The 15,453-nt window shown below is 52.4% G+C and overlaps 1 protein-coding gene across 32 annotated transcripts in view; it reads left to right on the top strand.

Moving 5' to 3' along the window:
* The first annotated feature begins 8,160 nt into the window (after positions 1-8,160).
* Positions 8,161-15,453, top strand: part of PLEKHA6 (pleckstrin homology domain containing A6) — a 135,052-nt gene continuing 127,759 nt past the window's right edge. For 6 of the 32 annotated variants that reach the window (XM_070608735.1, XM_070608727.1, XM_070608753.1 and 3 more), the window contains exons 1-2: positions 8,169-8,355; positions 14,273-14,349. In XM_070608735.1, the coding sequence (XP_070464836.1) occupies positions 8,273-8,355; positions 14,273-14,349 (160 nt within the window). In that variant the 5' untranslated portion in view covers positions 8,169-8,272. Of the gene's footprint in view, positions 8,356-14,272; positions 14,350-15,453 lie in introns of all 32 variants that reach the window. The other 26 variants (XM_070608740.1, XM_070608745.1, XM_070608732.1 and 23 more) reach the window with 10 other exon arrangements.

The raw sequence follows: 15,453 nt of genomic DNA, 5'->3' as shown, positions 1-15,453 counted from the left end.
GAGCTTAGTTATAGGGTGGAAAGACAGAACTAGAAGAGAAGGGAAAGCTTGAAAATACAGGAGAGAGGAGATAATTGATGGACTAAGATTTCAGAGGAGCTGGTAGGGCTGGGCATTTGTAAGGATGGGAACATGTAGAAAGGTTAGCTTTGGGTAGGAGGAAAGAGAGACAGATGGGCAGAGAGGGAGATAAGATTGTAACGGCGGCAGAGGCAGCCTGAGGGAAGACGTTCTAGCATAAGGCTTCCCAACTGCCTTTGCTTTTTGTTGGAATAATGATGGTTCTGCTGCTGAGAGTGACTGTAGACCCAGCAAGAGATATGTGGGAGGCTGGAGAGTGAGAATGATAGGGTATTGATTTGTTTGATTTTTCCAATAGCTTGGTGTGATATTTTTCTGAGCATAGGAGCAGAAAAGGTGGACAAATTAATCCAGAGTGGAATTTTGCAGAGTAGGTACTACCAAGGCCAAGCGGACAAGGGTATTGGTTGGTGAAGGCATAATGTGAGAGGCTGTGAGTTTGGCTGAACAGTGCAGGAAGAGAGACAAGGCTTCCACTGATAGATGAGGAGGGAATTTGAGAGGCTAAAGGCACTGGAGGGAGGCAAGGAACAGGCATAAAGAGAAGACAGGAATGAGGGTGTTAGAAGCACCCAAACTGTGGTCAGAAAGTGGGCTGTTAGAGTTTGTGTTTCCAGGTGGGAGTAGATCTGAGTGGTAGGAAAGTCTAAGCTATGGCGCTGGGTGTGCATGGAGGTGAATGTCCCTGGAGCTGAGGATGTTAGGGTGCTGTGAGGTACTGAAATCACCAGGGATGAGAGGGAGATAAGGGATGGAGAGGAAGATGCTGAGGCAGGAGCCAAGGTCTTCGAGGAGAGTAGAGGGCTGACCAGCACGGTGGTGGGCGGCCGAGACAAGGGGGATAAACTGGTTGGCTGAAGGCTGAGACAGTTTTAGAGACAGAGGCACGTGGTGCCTTGTAAGTTGATTGAACTAAACTGAAGCCAAGTGCTGTGTTAGTTCCAGGAAATGCCCAAGTCAGCACTAGCTGCCATTTTCTAGAAAAAGCCCAGATCAGAATCAAAGTCAGCACAGAAAGAGTGTTGCCTAAGCTGAAGAGTCAAGAAGGGACCCAGAGAAAAAATACCAGCAGGTCGACTACTGGGCCACTCCTCCAGGCTCCACCCAGCCCACAGCTCTTGTTCTGAGCTGACGACTGACAATTTCATTCCATCCCTCCCCCATGGAGCTGCCAGGGCCAGTTCTCTCCTCCATGACACAGTCCTGGCAGCAAAAATCAGCCAGCCCTCTTGGGCTGGCGTCATTCCCAGGAGAAGCCAGAGCAACGGCTGAGAGATGGGGCTGAAGGAAGCGCAGCTCAGGCGTCCTTCTCCACAGTGAGCAAGGGCTTATTAGCCAAACGATCATCTTCTCAGGCCACTCTCAGACCGACTTAAAGATCACCTGAGCTGTCTCTCCGCCCTTTCACACAGGAGGACAAGTTGCTTCCTGCTCAGAGAGAACCCACCTTAACCTCAGCCCTTCCAGAGCACAGGCACCATTTGCACCTTCCTTCTCCTTGTGAGGGATGGGAATGCAACTGAAGGCTCCCTTCCAGGACACTAGTCTCTCTTGTTCTCGTCCTACTTCACTTGCCGCTTGTTCTGCCACCTGTGCAGGCTCCATCTCATTAACTTGACCTCCGAAAGTTGGAGTGTCCCAGTTCTCAGCCCTTGAGGTCCGCCTCCTCCCTCCCTGCACCCCTTTCCTTTGTGATCTCAACCAGCCTCCTGGCTTTAACACCATCCAGTCATTGAAAAATACCAAATGCATGCCTCTGCTCTTGAGACAGACTCCAGCCTTAAGTATCTAGTCACCTCCCTGGCGTCTCTACTTGGGTCTCTCATAGGCATCTCCAACTTAACATGCTCAAAATTGAACTTCTGCGCCCCACTCCGTCAGTGGCAGCTCTATCCTTCCAATGGCTCGGGGCCAAATACCTTGGAGTCAACCCGGCTCCTCTCTTCCTCTCTCAGCCCAATTACAATCTATCACAAACCCTGTCATTCCACCTTCAAAAAATACCCAGAACCTGACTACTTCTGACTGCTTCTACCCCGCAACACCATGAACCAAGCCATCACCATGTTTTGCTTGGATTATTGCCATACCCTCCTAACTGGAACCCGCTTTTCCCACACTCCAAACGATGGCCAGAATGGGCCTCTAAAAAGTCGGGAAGTCACGACCGTCATGTCGCTCCCACACTCAGCCCTCCAACAGTTTCCCATCTCACTTAGAACAACAGCACATCTCCTTGTGACCTGGAACGATCTGGCCTCCCTCACCCGCTCTGTCCTCAGCTCCCACTGTCCTCTCCCTCATTTGCTCTGCTTCAGCCACCCTGGCCTCCTTGTTTCTCAGACACACCAGGGATGTTCCTGCCTCAGAGCCTTTGCACTGATTGTCTCCTCTCCCTGGAACATGTCTCGTCAACATCCACACGGTTGGCTCTCTCACTTCCTTTGAGTCTTTGTTCAAATGTTGCTCTTCTCAGTGAGGCCTTTCCTGCCCGCCCTGTAGGAAATCTGTGGAATATAAGACAGGGCGTTCATTGCTCTCCTGTCTCCTTCACTCCTCCAGTTTTGTTCCACAGACTCCTCAGCCTCTGAGACTGTATATTTATCAAATGTAAACTCTGCGAGAGCAGGACCTGTCTGCTTTACTCACTCGTGTACATGCAGCAGTACCGGGCTCCTCTGTGGAGCCCACGCACTTCAGTTCGTCAGGCTGTCGGGAAACTGCAGGACTCCACAGTCTTCTGGTTTCCAGCACTAGCGCAGCCGTCTTTATAACAAGAGCTCCCGTCTGAAGGCCTCGTGGAGACACGGCTGGCGTGTCGGGCGCTTGCGCAGTTACAGCCGTGTATCGATCCAGCAGAGGGGCCTTGCCTTCTTTGCCTTCACTTCCTGGTGCCTGCAAGAAGATCAGCAGTAGCCGGTGACCAACCCTGCAGGTGAGCATAACTATTAAACACCGACACCCAGTACAATTTCTGCCGTGGTTACAGCTGGCCTCCATATCAGCAGTTCTGCATTTGCGGATTCAACCAACCGCAGATCAAAACACCTACCATGGCTGCGTCTGTGCTGAACACGTACACTTTTTTTCTTGTCATTACTCCCTAAACAGTACAGCATAGCAACTATTTGCATAGCGTTTATGTTAAGTATTATAAGTAATCTAGAGATGATTTAAAGTACATGGGAGGATGGCGTAGGTTATATGCAAACACTCCACCATTTTGTATAAGGAAGTGAACATCCTCAGGGGGTTCTGGAACCAATCCCCTGCGGATACCGAGGGACAACTGTGCTCTTTCATAGAGCAGAGGAATCTGTTATAATCTTGTGACTGTGTGAGTCTCTGGGCCAACTATATTTAGTGATACAGCAAACATCTTGAAATACAGCTTTCCACCTCTCAGCGTGCAGGAGACCTGGGTTGTGGGCCCAACTCTGCCATGGAATTGCCGCAAACCTGGGTGCTTTTCCTGAGTTCTCCAGCAGCCTCTATGGGAAAATGTGGGCTTTGACTAGATGATCACCAAGACCCATTCTTGATTTAAAATTGTGGCTTTCTTGAAAGAGCACAGTTCCCATTCTCGAGTCACTAGAGTTTCTGGTGGCAATCTCATTGGCTTTCCCAAAGAAACCTTGGTTACTCAAAGAAACAGGGACATGAGACACAGTGACCCCTGTCCTGGTCTGGAATTTTTCAGTTGTTAGGGGTAGAAGCCCAACTCAAACTGGCTGAAGTAAATAAGGGTGTTTACTGACACCAAGTTGAAATGCCAGGGGTAGGGCCTCTTCTGGGTCCCAGAGCTCATGGGACATAAGGAAGATCCAGTCTCTCCTTATCTTCCAGCTCCACTTTGTCCTCTATTGGGCTTCGTTTTCTGCAGACTCTCCCCACATGAAGACCCCAGCAGCACCAAAATGACACCTGCCAGCTTCAAATCCAAGAGAGAAAGGGCTTCTTCCAAGAATCCTGGGATCTTCTTTAAACTGAATCTTGGTCTGGTCTCAGTCCTGTGTTCTTTCCTTAACCAATCACGACGGCCAGGGGAATAGAGTCAGATTTAGCCACATCTGCATCATAGCTGGGGTGGAGATGGGGCCAGCCCAACTAATCCACATGGTCTGACAGTGGCAGAAGGATGGATGTCAAAAGGAAACTCAGGGGGCTATCAACAGAAGAAGGGAGATTGGATGTTGGACAAGTAAAAATAATAGACATTTATTTCAGTCCTCATTTAGTTATGATTTTTTCATAGGTACTGTATTAATTTTCCAGCAAGTCCTGGTGGTCTAGTGGTTAAGATTCAGAGCTCTCACTGCTGTGGCGGGTTTGTCTCTCTGTCATGGAATCACACCACCCGTCTCTCGATTGTCACACTGTGGCAGCTGCATGTTGCTATGATGCTGAAGCTATGACATCAGTATTTCAAATACCAGCGGGGTCACCCATGGTTGATAGGTTTCAGTGGAGCTTCCAGACTAAGACAGACTAGGAAGAAGGACCTGGTCACTCACTTCCCCAAAAACTGGCCATGAAAACCCTCTGAACAACAGCAAAGATTGTCTGATAGAGCGCCAGAGGGTGAGAGGATGGCGCAGAAAGACCGAGCAGGTTGCTAGGAGTAGGAATCAACTCAACAGCACTAATAACAACAAAATTAAGTTCCCATGATTTCCCATGGCTGCTGTAACAAATTACCAACAAACCGAGTGGCTTAAACCACAAAAATTTATTCTCTCCCGCCAGAAATCTGAAATCAAGGTGTTAACAGGGCCACACTCCCTCTGTGGCCTCTGGGGCAGAAGCCTTTCCTTGCCTCTTCCAACCTCTGACAGTGTGCCTGTCAACATCCCTTGACTTGTGGCCACATCACTCCAATCGCTGCCTCTGTGGCCACATTGCTTCCTTCTCTTCTGTACATTTCAAATCTCCCCCTGCCTTTCTCCTACAAGGATTTGTCACTGAATTTAGGGCTCACCTGAATAATCCAGAATAATCTTCTCATCTCATGATCCTTAACTTAATTACATCGCAAAGACCTTTTTCCAAATTAGCACATTCCTGGGTTCCAGGGCTTTGACATGGACAGCTTTTGGGGGGCTGTTTTCCAGCCTCCCACAGGTACCCAACCAGAAGCACACTATTTTTGACTAATCTACGGTCTCAAAAGGTAGGAGAGGATCAGAATAACTTCCAAATATCGCTGATATATTTTATCCATGTGCTCTGTTGCCTTTTAAAGGGGTAAAATCAAATAGGCTGCAGGGGAAATGCAACTAAATTTCTGACTGCATTGCAGGGCATGTAAGGTTTCCATTTCAACATAACAAACCTCCTGTCCTCTTCCAGGAAATTGTTAAACCAGAAACTCAACCAGTTTTACTTGAGTTTTCCACTCCTTTCCGCATTGTCTTTAGATCCTTTGTTAAAATGTCTTTATTAGCAGTATTAATACTCATCATAATTGATAAACGAGAACTGGAATGTAAAACGTCACTAGCTAGAATTTATCACAGTTAGAAAAATATTTTCAAACCTGATTTCTTTTCTTATTTCAAATGAGTAAAAAACACTCAAAATCTCAACTACCGGCCTTTTCTTGTCCAGGTAGATGTTCCAAGGAACCCCAGGCTAGATAAGAGATAAGGAAGACAAAAATGTTGTGACGAAATCCACAGGAGTCCCTACTCCTCAAAGAAGACAGTGGCAGAATACATGTTTTCAAATAAATGCCATTTTGTCCCACATTCAGCCCAGGCAGCCGCCCTTACTGGTTGCTCAGGTCGGACTGGGAGTGCACTGGGTGCTGGTATTTTCCCTGGAGGCGTCTTGGCACTGCTTCTGCCGGTTCAGATCCTCGGATATTGCAGGGGCCGGGCAGGTGGCTTCCTGCTTTATCAGCGGGAGGAGTCTTACAGGTGTTTCACAAAGCTGGGGGCTGAGGCCTGGGGCCTGAGGAGGAGTCTGATCCCTTGACCCTCCCCCACCCCCCAATTCAAGAACCAGGGGGCATAGAGCCTCATCTTTGCTTCTCGCATGGGGCTCTGCTTCATTGTCGAATGCAGCTTTCTCTACTAGAAACCTGTAGGATCTGAGAAGGGAGAAAAGAGTTGGGTATTATGGGTTTCTGCTCCTCTTCTGCATCTGGAGAAAGGGCTCAGCTTAGACCTGGCACCCAGGAATCAACCTGTATATGTTGGCAGAGTGAATTTCCAGTGTTGGAGGCAGAATGATGTCATGGAAAGAGCTCTGGCCTGGGACACTGGGGGACAGATCTGTCTCTGCCACCACCTTGCTCAGTGACCTTAACTGGTGCCTGCCTTCTTTGCTCCTCAGTTTCCCGTATCAAAAACAAGAGGATTGGACCAAGATGTTCTCTAGCATCTTCTAGCTTCACTATCTATCAGATGTACACACATTACAGCCTCCAGGTTGAGCATGTGGCTACCTGGGAAGGCTCCCTGGTTGTTTCTTTTTCTCCCCCCACACACCCTGAGGTTGCTGATGGTTATATTCAGCAGGCCCCTACATAAGGTCCAAAAGTACAGGATTGTAGTTAGAGTTAAGAGCCATTCCTACTTATGACAGTATCAGTCATTCATCAAACATTAATTGGATGCCCCAGGTAGGGGCTGGGACTATAAAGATGAAAAAGATGGAGCCCTGCCCTGAGGAGCACAGCAAAGCTCAGGGAAGGATCGCATTACAGTGTGATAAGTTTCACTATAGGGTTATTAATAAAGTGCCATGACACATAGAGGATGGACATATAAATCTGTCTGGGGTAGAGTCAAGAACGGCTTCCCAGAGGAGGTGACACATGGGCAGGCACTGAAGGGTGAGTAGGAAGTCTCTGGGTGGAACAGGGCTCCAACCCCTTAGAGTGCTTACAACAAGTGTGCTCACTCAGCAGACACTTGCCCACCTACTGCCATGCGGCCTGCTGCTTCCTCTAAAGACACGGGTCTCCCAGGTCTGACACAGGGATGGGAGCCGTGTGCACCTAATTGGAGCCCCAGGGGCAGGTCCTGAGCAAACTAGGAAAGCTGCCTGGAGCCCAACTTTGATACAGACCCTAGAGACAGCAGAACTGTGGGCTCCAACAATACTATTTTATTTATTTAATTGAGATCATAATAGTTTATAACATTGTGAAATTTCAGTTGTACGTTAATATTTGTCTGTCACCATATAAGTGTGCCCTTTCACGCCTTGTGCCCACCCGCCCCTCCCTTCCTCGTGGTAACCACTAAATTATTCTCTTCGCCTGTAAGTTTGTTTATCTTCCACATGAGTGAAATCATATGGTGTTTGTCTTTCTCAGTCTGACTTATTTCGCTTAACAAAACACTCTCAAGGTCCATCCCTGTTGCGAAGGGGACAATTCTGTCTTTTTTCATGGCTGAGTAGTATTGCATTGTATATATCTATATCCACCACATCTTCTTTGTCCAATCATCAGTCAATGGGCACTTGGGTTGCTTTCACACCTTGGCTATTGTGAATAATACTGCAGTGAACATAGGGGTGCATAAGCCTCTGTATCAATGTTACCGTTTTTGATGTGCCAGTATTGACTGCTTGCAACCTGTATTCTGTGCACAGAAATATTCCTTCCTCTGCTTTTTGTTTCTTTTTTCCTTTTCCTTTTTCTGGTGCGAGTTAGGGGGAAGGGACATAAAAGCTGTTGGTTTCCGAGTGTGTCTCTGGGTCTCCCTCTGATTCTACTTAGTCAAGGTAGGCTTCTTGGAGGAGCTGCTGGGAAGGCAAGGTAAGACCAGCTGGATTAATTCGGCTGACTTCTTGGCAAGAAGAGACACCCAGGGCCCCTCGCCGCTCACACCCGGCCACTCTTCCCTGCCTCTGACCTTTGCTCCTCTCCTGACCTCCCGCCGAGTAGACCCAGGTTGACCACTTCCCCTTTCCGGTCGGCGGCTGCACTCGTCCCGGTTGGTGACTCAAAGCCCTGGCAGCCCCGCGCTGGAGGCGGCGGCGGCCGCGGTACCTGGGGCGGGCCCGCCTCCCGCCCGCCTCCCGCCCCGCCTCCCCGCCCCGCCGCCACCTGCTCCCGGGGAGGCCGAGCTCGAGCCGCCGGGAGGCGCTGCGGGGGCGTGTCCGGCTCCCGCCCGCCGCCGCCAGGGAGGCCGAGCCGCCGGGAGGCGCCGCCGGGAGGGCCGGGGCTGCGGCCGCGATGGCCGAGGAGCTCGACTGGCTGGACCTGCCCGGCCGCTGGACCTACGGCGTGGACCGCGGCGGGAGGGTCTTCTTCGTCAAGTACGTGGGGCTCCCCGGGTTTCCGGTCGTTCTCCGGAGTCGCCGACCTCCAGGGCGGCGGGGCCGGGCCGGGCCGGGCGCGGGGGGCGGCCGACGAAGGAAGGGGCTCCGGGGCGCCGCGGGACGGCCGCCCTTCCCCCAGGGGCCGGAGTCCGGGCGGGCTCGGCGTCGCCCTGGGGCTGGAAAGGCGGGCCGCGCGCGGGGGAGTGGGACCCCGAGGACGGGGCACCGGAGCCAGCCTGCGGGGCTGTGCGCCCAAGGGGCCGGGAGCAGTTCTTCCTGCCGCGCCCCGCCCCGCCTCCCCCCGCTGTCCTACGGGCCGACTTGGGCTGACCACTTGCCGGGGGACCCTGCCCTGCCACCCAGTTCCCGGCAGTCGCTCACCCCGGGACTCGGGCTCGGAGACGGCGGGCCTCCCCCTTCCTGCTTCTTCCCGGGGCTGCGGTCAGGAAGGAGATGCCCACAGCGCGCCCGGCGTTCCCGGGAGCGGGGGCGCCTTTGCTGCTCCCAGCCGTGCGCTCCCAGCGCTGGGCTGTTTCCTGAACCGGAGCGGCTCGGGCTCCATCTCCCTGCAGCAGGGTGGCCCCGGGCGCTGTTTCGGCCCCGTCCTGCTGTGGTCATCTTTTGCCAGGAGAGAAGTCTCCTGAGAATAGAGTGAGTCCAGAAGCACAGCGTCCTGAACTGTTAGCCACGCGTGCCGTTTCCCGTCTCCAGACAGCCTCTCGCAGGACATTGGAGCGCAGAGGGGCCTGGGATGCAACCCCCTCATTTCTCAGCCGGGGAGCAGGTCCCTAGAAACCGAAGACCTGTCTAAGTGTTTGTCTCGGGTCAAGCCGGCGCCCACGGACCTTGCTGCGCCTTTGCCTTGCTGCCCCACGGCCTTTGCAGGAGCTCAGGCAGCCAGGGCCTCTCTGTTGTTTCTCAGTTTCCACATTTGCTGTAGGCCTTTCTTCTGTTATCTCACCATGATCGTAATTGATGTTGTAATTATTATCATCTTAGAAATTAACTACGCTAAAGTTCTTGACCCTCAGTCAGAGTGTTAAAGAAGCGAACTTCCCCAGTATTAAAACTGGAGTCCCTTCGGTCAGTGCTTTGAGACTTTAGAGCCGGTAAAAATCACCCAAGGAACTTATAAAAAAGGCTGATTCCTGGGCCAGCAGGTGGCGTAATGGTTGGCTTTGCGCGCTCCACTTTGGTGGCCAGAGTTCACGGGTTCAGATCCCGGCATGGATCTTATATGCTGGTCCTCAAGCCATGCTGTGGTAGTGTCCCACATATAAAATTGAGGAAGGTTGGCACAGATGTTAGCTCAGGGCCAATCTTCCTCACCAAAAAAAAATTAAAAAGACTGATTCCTGAGCCCTACATCCTGAGATTCCAATTCAAAAGATCTGGGGTGACACTTGAGAATCTGAACTTCCACAAGCTCCTCAGATATTCTGAAGAGGTGGTTAATTTGGCTTTTTCTTTCCTCCCAGTCTCTTGCTTGCCTTCCAGCTTCTTTTCGTCTTTCATTCCACAAACATTTATTGAGTATCCACTATTTGTCTGTCACAGCGCTAGGCATTGGAGATAAAAAAAAAAAAAGATACAGATAGCTTCCTTGAAGGTAGTAGGGATAAAATGCAAATAAATCCTTAAGAAACAATAGTGTAGGGGCCAGCCAGGGTGCACAGTGGTTAAGTTTGCACATTCTGCTTCAGTGGCCTGGGGTTTGCCGGTTTGGATCCTGGGCGGGGACCTAGACACCACTCATCAAGCCATGCTGTGGCAGGCATCCCACAGATAAAGTAGAGGAAGATTGGCACAGATGTTAGCTCAGGGCCAGTCTTCCTCAGCAAAAGAGGAGGATTGGCAGCAGATGTTAGCTCAGGGCTAATCTTCCTGGGGGGAGGGGAACAATAGGGTACATTCTAGGGTATTTGCATAATGCTATAGGAACATGAGGAAGAAAGAGCTAATGCTCTCTGGGGAGTTGAGGGAGGGCCTCCTGGAGAAGGAAGGATTTGAATTGATTCTGGAAGAGAGAGGCTAGAGTGAAAGGGGCCTTGAAGCAGAGGCCTGTGGGAAGGAGGGCACCAATGGGGGCTAGGGCACAGGCTGTCTAGAACACTCTGAGGGTGCAGTCGAGATGGAGCAGAGACAAGGAGCTGCAGGAGACCAGGCGGAGCAAGTGGGAAGCAGACAGCGTTGAGAGCGGCCTTCTGTATTGGGCTAAGGGGTTTGAACTTGGTCCTGCAGGTGATGGGACACCAAGGAAATGCGAAACAGAGCACTGACGTGGTTAGGTCTGTGTTCCAGCAGGATCTCTGGCAGCTGCAGGGATGACGATTTGAGGGCCGAATGGGGGCAGGGCGAGAAACTTGAGGTGTGGAGAGCGGTTAGGAGCAACTGCAAAAGTCCGGGAGATGGCTGATGGGGACCTGAATTAAAGTGGTGAGAACAGAGGGAAGGGGAGGGAGAGATGGGAGAAAGCTTCAGAAGTAGAATAGAAAGTGTTCATTTACTACCTGGAGATGGGAGAATGAGGGGAAAAGGAAGAACTGAAGAGAAATCTCAGAATTTGGAACTTGATTTGACAGAGATCAGGAGTATGAAAAGAGGAACAGACTTTAGGGACAGCACAGCTTCAATGGGGAAACACTGAGTTTGAGGTCCCGATAGGACCTTCAGGAGGTGATGTCTCATAGGCAGCTGGATGTACAGGATAGAGGTTGAAGAGAGAGGCCTGGGAGTCATCACTGCGGTGGAACCACCCAGAAGAGTGCGAGGGAGAAGACAGGAGGGTACCCAGCAGGAGGGCACCCGCATTTAAGGAAAGAATAGAGGAAGAGAGGCCAGGTGGAGAAGACCCGCGGGTCACAGAGCTGGGCAGCGGCAGGGCCAGGGTAGGCTGCTGCCCCAAAAGGCAACTAAGAAGGACGTCAAGAAGAAAGGGACAGTCAACAGGGGAAAAGCCAAATGAGCTCAAGACCGGAAAGTGTCTGCTGGATCTAAGAACCAGGACGGTCTTTAATGACCTTGAGGGAAGTGTTTTCACGGGAGGGCTGGGAACAGGGACCAGATTGCAGAGGACAGGGGAGTGGAGACCAGGAAGTGGACGACAGCTGGAAGGGACTAGATTCCAAGAAGGAAGTGTGGCCAGTAAGAAGGGGAGCAGGTGTTGGGAAGCTGGGAGGGGAGGCGGTGTTGAGGGGGAGGCCGAGGGTTCAGACTGGAAGACGTGACAGCAGGGGAGTCTAAAGGGACGGACCCAGCAGGGAGAGAGAAGTTGAAGATACAAGTCTGCGATGCTCAATAGAACAAGGTTCTAGAAAAGATGGGCGAGGATGGGGACTACAACCCAGGCAGAAGGATTAGCCTTAAATGGGGGAACCTCTTCTCCAACGTAGAGACAAGTGTTAAAGGATGGTGGGAACACGGGTGAGTTTGGGGGTAGGGTGGCTGAGTGTATTGGGGGAAGCCCCTACCTAATGGTTTTTATTTTAAAAAAATTATTTTTGTGAGGAAGATTTGCCCTGAGCTAACATCCGTTGCCAATCCTCCTCTTTTGCTTGAGGAAGATTAGCTCTGAGCTAACATTGGTGCCAGTGTTCCTCTGCTTTGTATGTGGGATGCCGCCACAGCTGGGCTGATGAGTGGAGTAGGTCCCGGCCCGGAATCCAAACCTGGGATCTGAACCCGCGAACCTGGGCCATTGAAGGGGAGGGCGCAGAACTTTAACCACTTGGCCCCGGCGGGCCCCTCTACTTTTTCTTGAGTTAAGAGATAAGATTATCCGGTGAGAACGGGGAAGGTGAGGAGAGGCAGGCGTGGGCCTTGAGGTTGGTGGGAAGCTCTGTAAATAGCAACTGCCCGGGGCTCCTGGAGAAGATTCTAGGTGGCGCTTAGGGCCCAGCTAAGCTTGGGGACTGTGGATTTGCAGTGACACCAGTCCCCCTGGTTCCAGCTTCCCCGTCAGCCTGAAGCTGGAGTGGAGACAGCCTGTGACTATGTGGCTGCGTTGCTCTGGGCCGGGGCTGATGAGGGGCAGCTAGCAGAAGGACAAGGGGAAGAGGAAGTGGAGGGTGTGGTGCCCTGTGATCCTCCGTGAGTCCCAGGCGACGTAGAGACAGACGTGAAGTCTGAGGGAGCCGACAGTGTGAGAGGAGGAGAGGAATCGGGGGCAGCTGAAGAGGCGGGGTGAGAATGGCTTTCCCCTCCCACTTTACAGTGTAGCGTGGGCTGATGTCCCCTTCCTCGGCTTCCTCTCCCACTGCCTCCCAGGCCCAGGCCCAGAGCACAGCTCATCTGCCGTGGCACACGGTGGCTCCAGGGCCTCAGGGACACCAGAACAGTGACTTTGTTTCTTCTCTCCTCATCAGAGGGGTGGGTCAGCTGGGAAATCTCTTCCTGCAGCAGGTGTCCAGACTTAGAGAAACATTAGTGGAGTTAAGAGAAAAGAAAGCATATGCCCACACAAAGACTTGGAGACGAATGTTCATAGCAGCTTTATTTCTGATGGCCAGTACTGAAAACAACCCAAATGTCCACCGCCAGGTGAGTGGATGAACACGCGTGGTGTGTCCTACAGCGGACTACCACTCGGTGATGAACGGAACGAACTATCCACGCCCACTGCCACATGGAAGAAAGAAGGAAGGAAAGAAAGAAGGAAAGAGGTCTAGTTTGTATGATTCCATTTATATGAAATTCTAGAAAGTCTAGAAAATGCAAACATCTAGAGAAACAGAAAGCAAATCGGTTGCTCAGGGGGGAGGGTGAGGATGGTAGGAGGCAGAGGCAGGGGAGAGGAGTTACAAAGGGCACAGGAAAGTTTGGGGAGTTCGCATCTTGATTTTGGTGGTGGTTTCACACCACATAGACACGTCAAAACTTACTAAACTGTCCATGTTAAGTATGTGCAGCTCATTGTATACCCTGCTTTCGTAAAAATCTAGTGGAGCCCTTCCTAGTGGAGTTTGTTCTGTTAATTAAGGTACTAATTGTGCCTTAAAAGCCTTGAGTGGAGTCCTGTCCTGGACCCTGAGGCCCCGCCCTGCTGCCTGGAGGACCTGGGTGATGGGAGGGGTCTTTCCTCTGCGCGCCCGCGTGGGCTTCCCCCCGGGTTACGCCTGGCTGAGGAAAAGTCGGTGCCACTTGGTTGGTGGGGGCTTGAGAGATGCCGGTGGGCTCATCTGCCATCACACCTGGAGCCCAGAGGGCTTGCATTGCCCGGGAGCCCGCGCTGCTGGGAGTGAGACATCAGAAAGAGCCTGGGTTTGGGGGACAGATCTAGGTCTGAATCCTGGCTTCATCACTTATTGATTGTGTGGCTTTGGGTAAATTACTTAACTTCTCTGAACCTCAGATTCACACTCTGTAAAATTCCCAATGGGAGGGAACGCTGGGAATGGAAGTCTGTACCCCTGTAGACACGCAAGGACTACGGCTTCGCCCAGCCTCCTCTTTTCTCAGCCACGGAGAAGCTGCCAGTTACGGGCCTTCCCTGCTCCTCCCCGCAGCTTCCCCAGGACCTCAAGTGCCCCCTCTTAGTGAAGGCTTCGTGCTGTTCCGCTTCCTGACCTTCATCCCAGTCAGCGCTTCCTCCCTGGGATGGTGTAACACCCTCTGTGCAGAGCTCCAGAAGGGCCGATAGCCCCATCACATCATAGTGCAACTATCTTTTCAGACGCCTGTTTCCCCAGTGGGTTAACGTCCTTTGGGGTCTGGTACTCAGAGACGAGTACTCCTCTCTGGGTCCTCGAGTCTGCTCAGGAAGTGCTCTGTGAATGTGAAGGAGTGAATGGCCGCGTGGATGCTCCATCTCAGGTGTCTGGGATCGGACGGTCAGTGTGGATGTGAATCTGGAGATGGGTGTCCTGCTCAGAGACGCCGCTCTCGCAGGTGACACTTTCTTCCTGGTCTTCCATAGTGATGAGGAAGAGTCAACCAGCTGGGTGCACCCTGGTACGGAGTCACCCCTCCAGAGTGGACACTGCTCCAGCCCAGGTAAGGAGCTCGCCTGTCTGCCTTTGAGTCGAGGAGGAAGCGGTGGCTCCGGGTGCCCTGACTTTCTCCTTTCTCCGTGGAGGGGCCACGCTTAGCACTTGGAATGCCCTCCGGCGATATTGCAGGAGGGCTGATGCTTGCCTCGAGGTCCGTCCAAGCTTCCAGCTCTACCATCAGTGTCTGGGACGGAGCTTTGAGGACGAAGATTTTACTCCCATCTCATCCCGCAGCCCAGTCCGAAAATGCCCTCCATCTTTTTTTTTTTTCAATCTTTATTTTATGTTTTTTGAGGAAGATTAGCCCTGAGCTAACTGCTGCCAATCCTCCTCTTTTTGCTGAGGAAGACTGGCCCTGAGCTAACATCCGTGCCCCTCTTCCTCTTCTTTATATGTGGGACGCCTGCCACAGCATGGCGTGCCAAGCGGTGCCATGTCCGCATCGGGATCTGAACCGGTGAACCCCTGGCCACCAAAGCAGAACGTGTGTAGTTAACCACTGTGCCACCGGGCCGGCCCCCACTCCATCTTGAGAGCTCCTGAGCTGGGCAGAGCACAGCCCCCAGTGCTGCACTGTGGGCTTCATGCCACGATGGAGATGCTCTCTCTATGCTGCCCGGGTCAGTCCCCCTTAGCCACACGCAGCTGCTGTGCAAGTGAAAGGGAGGCATGACCAAGGAACCAAAGTTTAGAGTTTAATTCATTTAAATTTAAATAGCCCCACGTGGCTAGTAGAAGCTCCTTCACATTTAGGGGAACACGAAAGAAAAGTGGGCAGGGCAACACTGACTGCTCACTGTGCAGATGACCCTGCTGCTAGCCCCCGGGGACCTCGCAGGCTGCTGGAGAGGTGGGACGCAACCAGGCGGCAGATTTCTGTCCGATTGGAGAGGCGGAGACCCAAGAATCAGAAGGCCAGGGGCACTTCAAGGGAGCAGCCACCATCCCATCGGTGGGCTCCCACAGGCCACAGAAGGGCAGGGGCGCGAACCGCTGGGAGACCCCCACCCCGCTGCCCTTCGGCCCTTCCCTGGCTCCAGGCCACTCAGCTGACGAGCAAGCAGTGTCGGGGCGGAGGCCCCTTTCTTCAGGCGGACCTGGCGCTCAG

This window comes from Equus przewalskii, unplaced genomic scaffold, assembly GCF_037783145.1.
Source record: "Equus przewalskii isolate Varuska unplaced genomic scaffold, EquPr2 ChrUn-1, whole genome shotgun sequence".
NCBI classification, from domain to species: domain Eukaryota; kingdom Metazoa; phylum Chordata; class Mammalia; order Perissodactyla; family Equidae; genus Equus; species Equus przewalskii.
The sequence above is the reverse complement of the archived record's forward strand: the minus strand, read 5'-3'. Positions and strand labels throughout refer to the sequence as shown.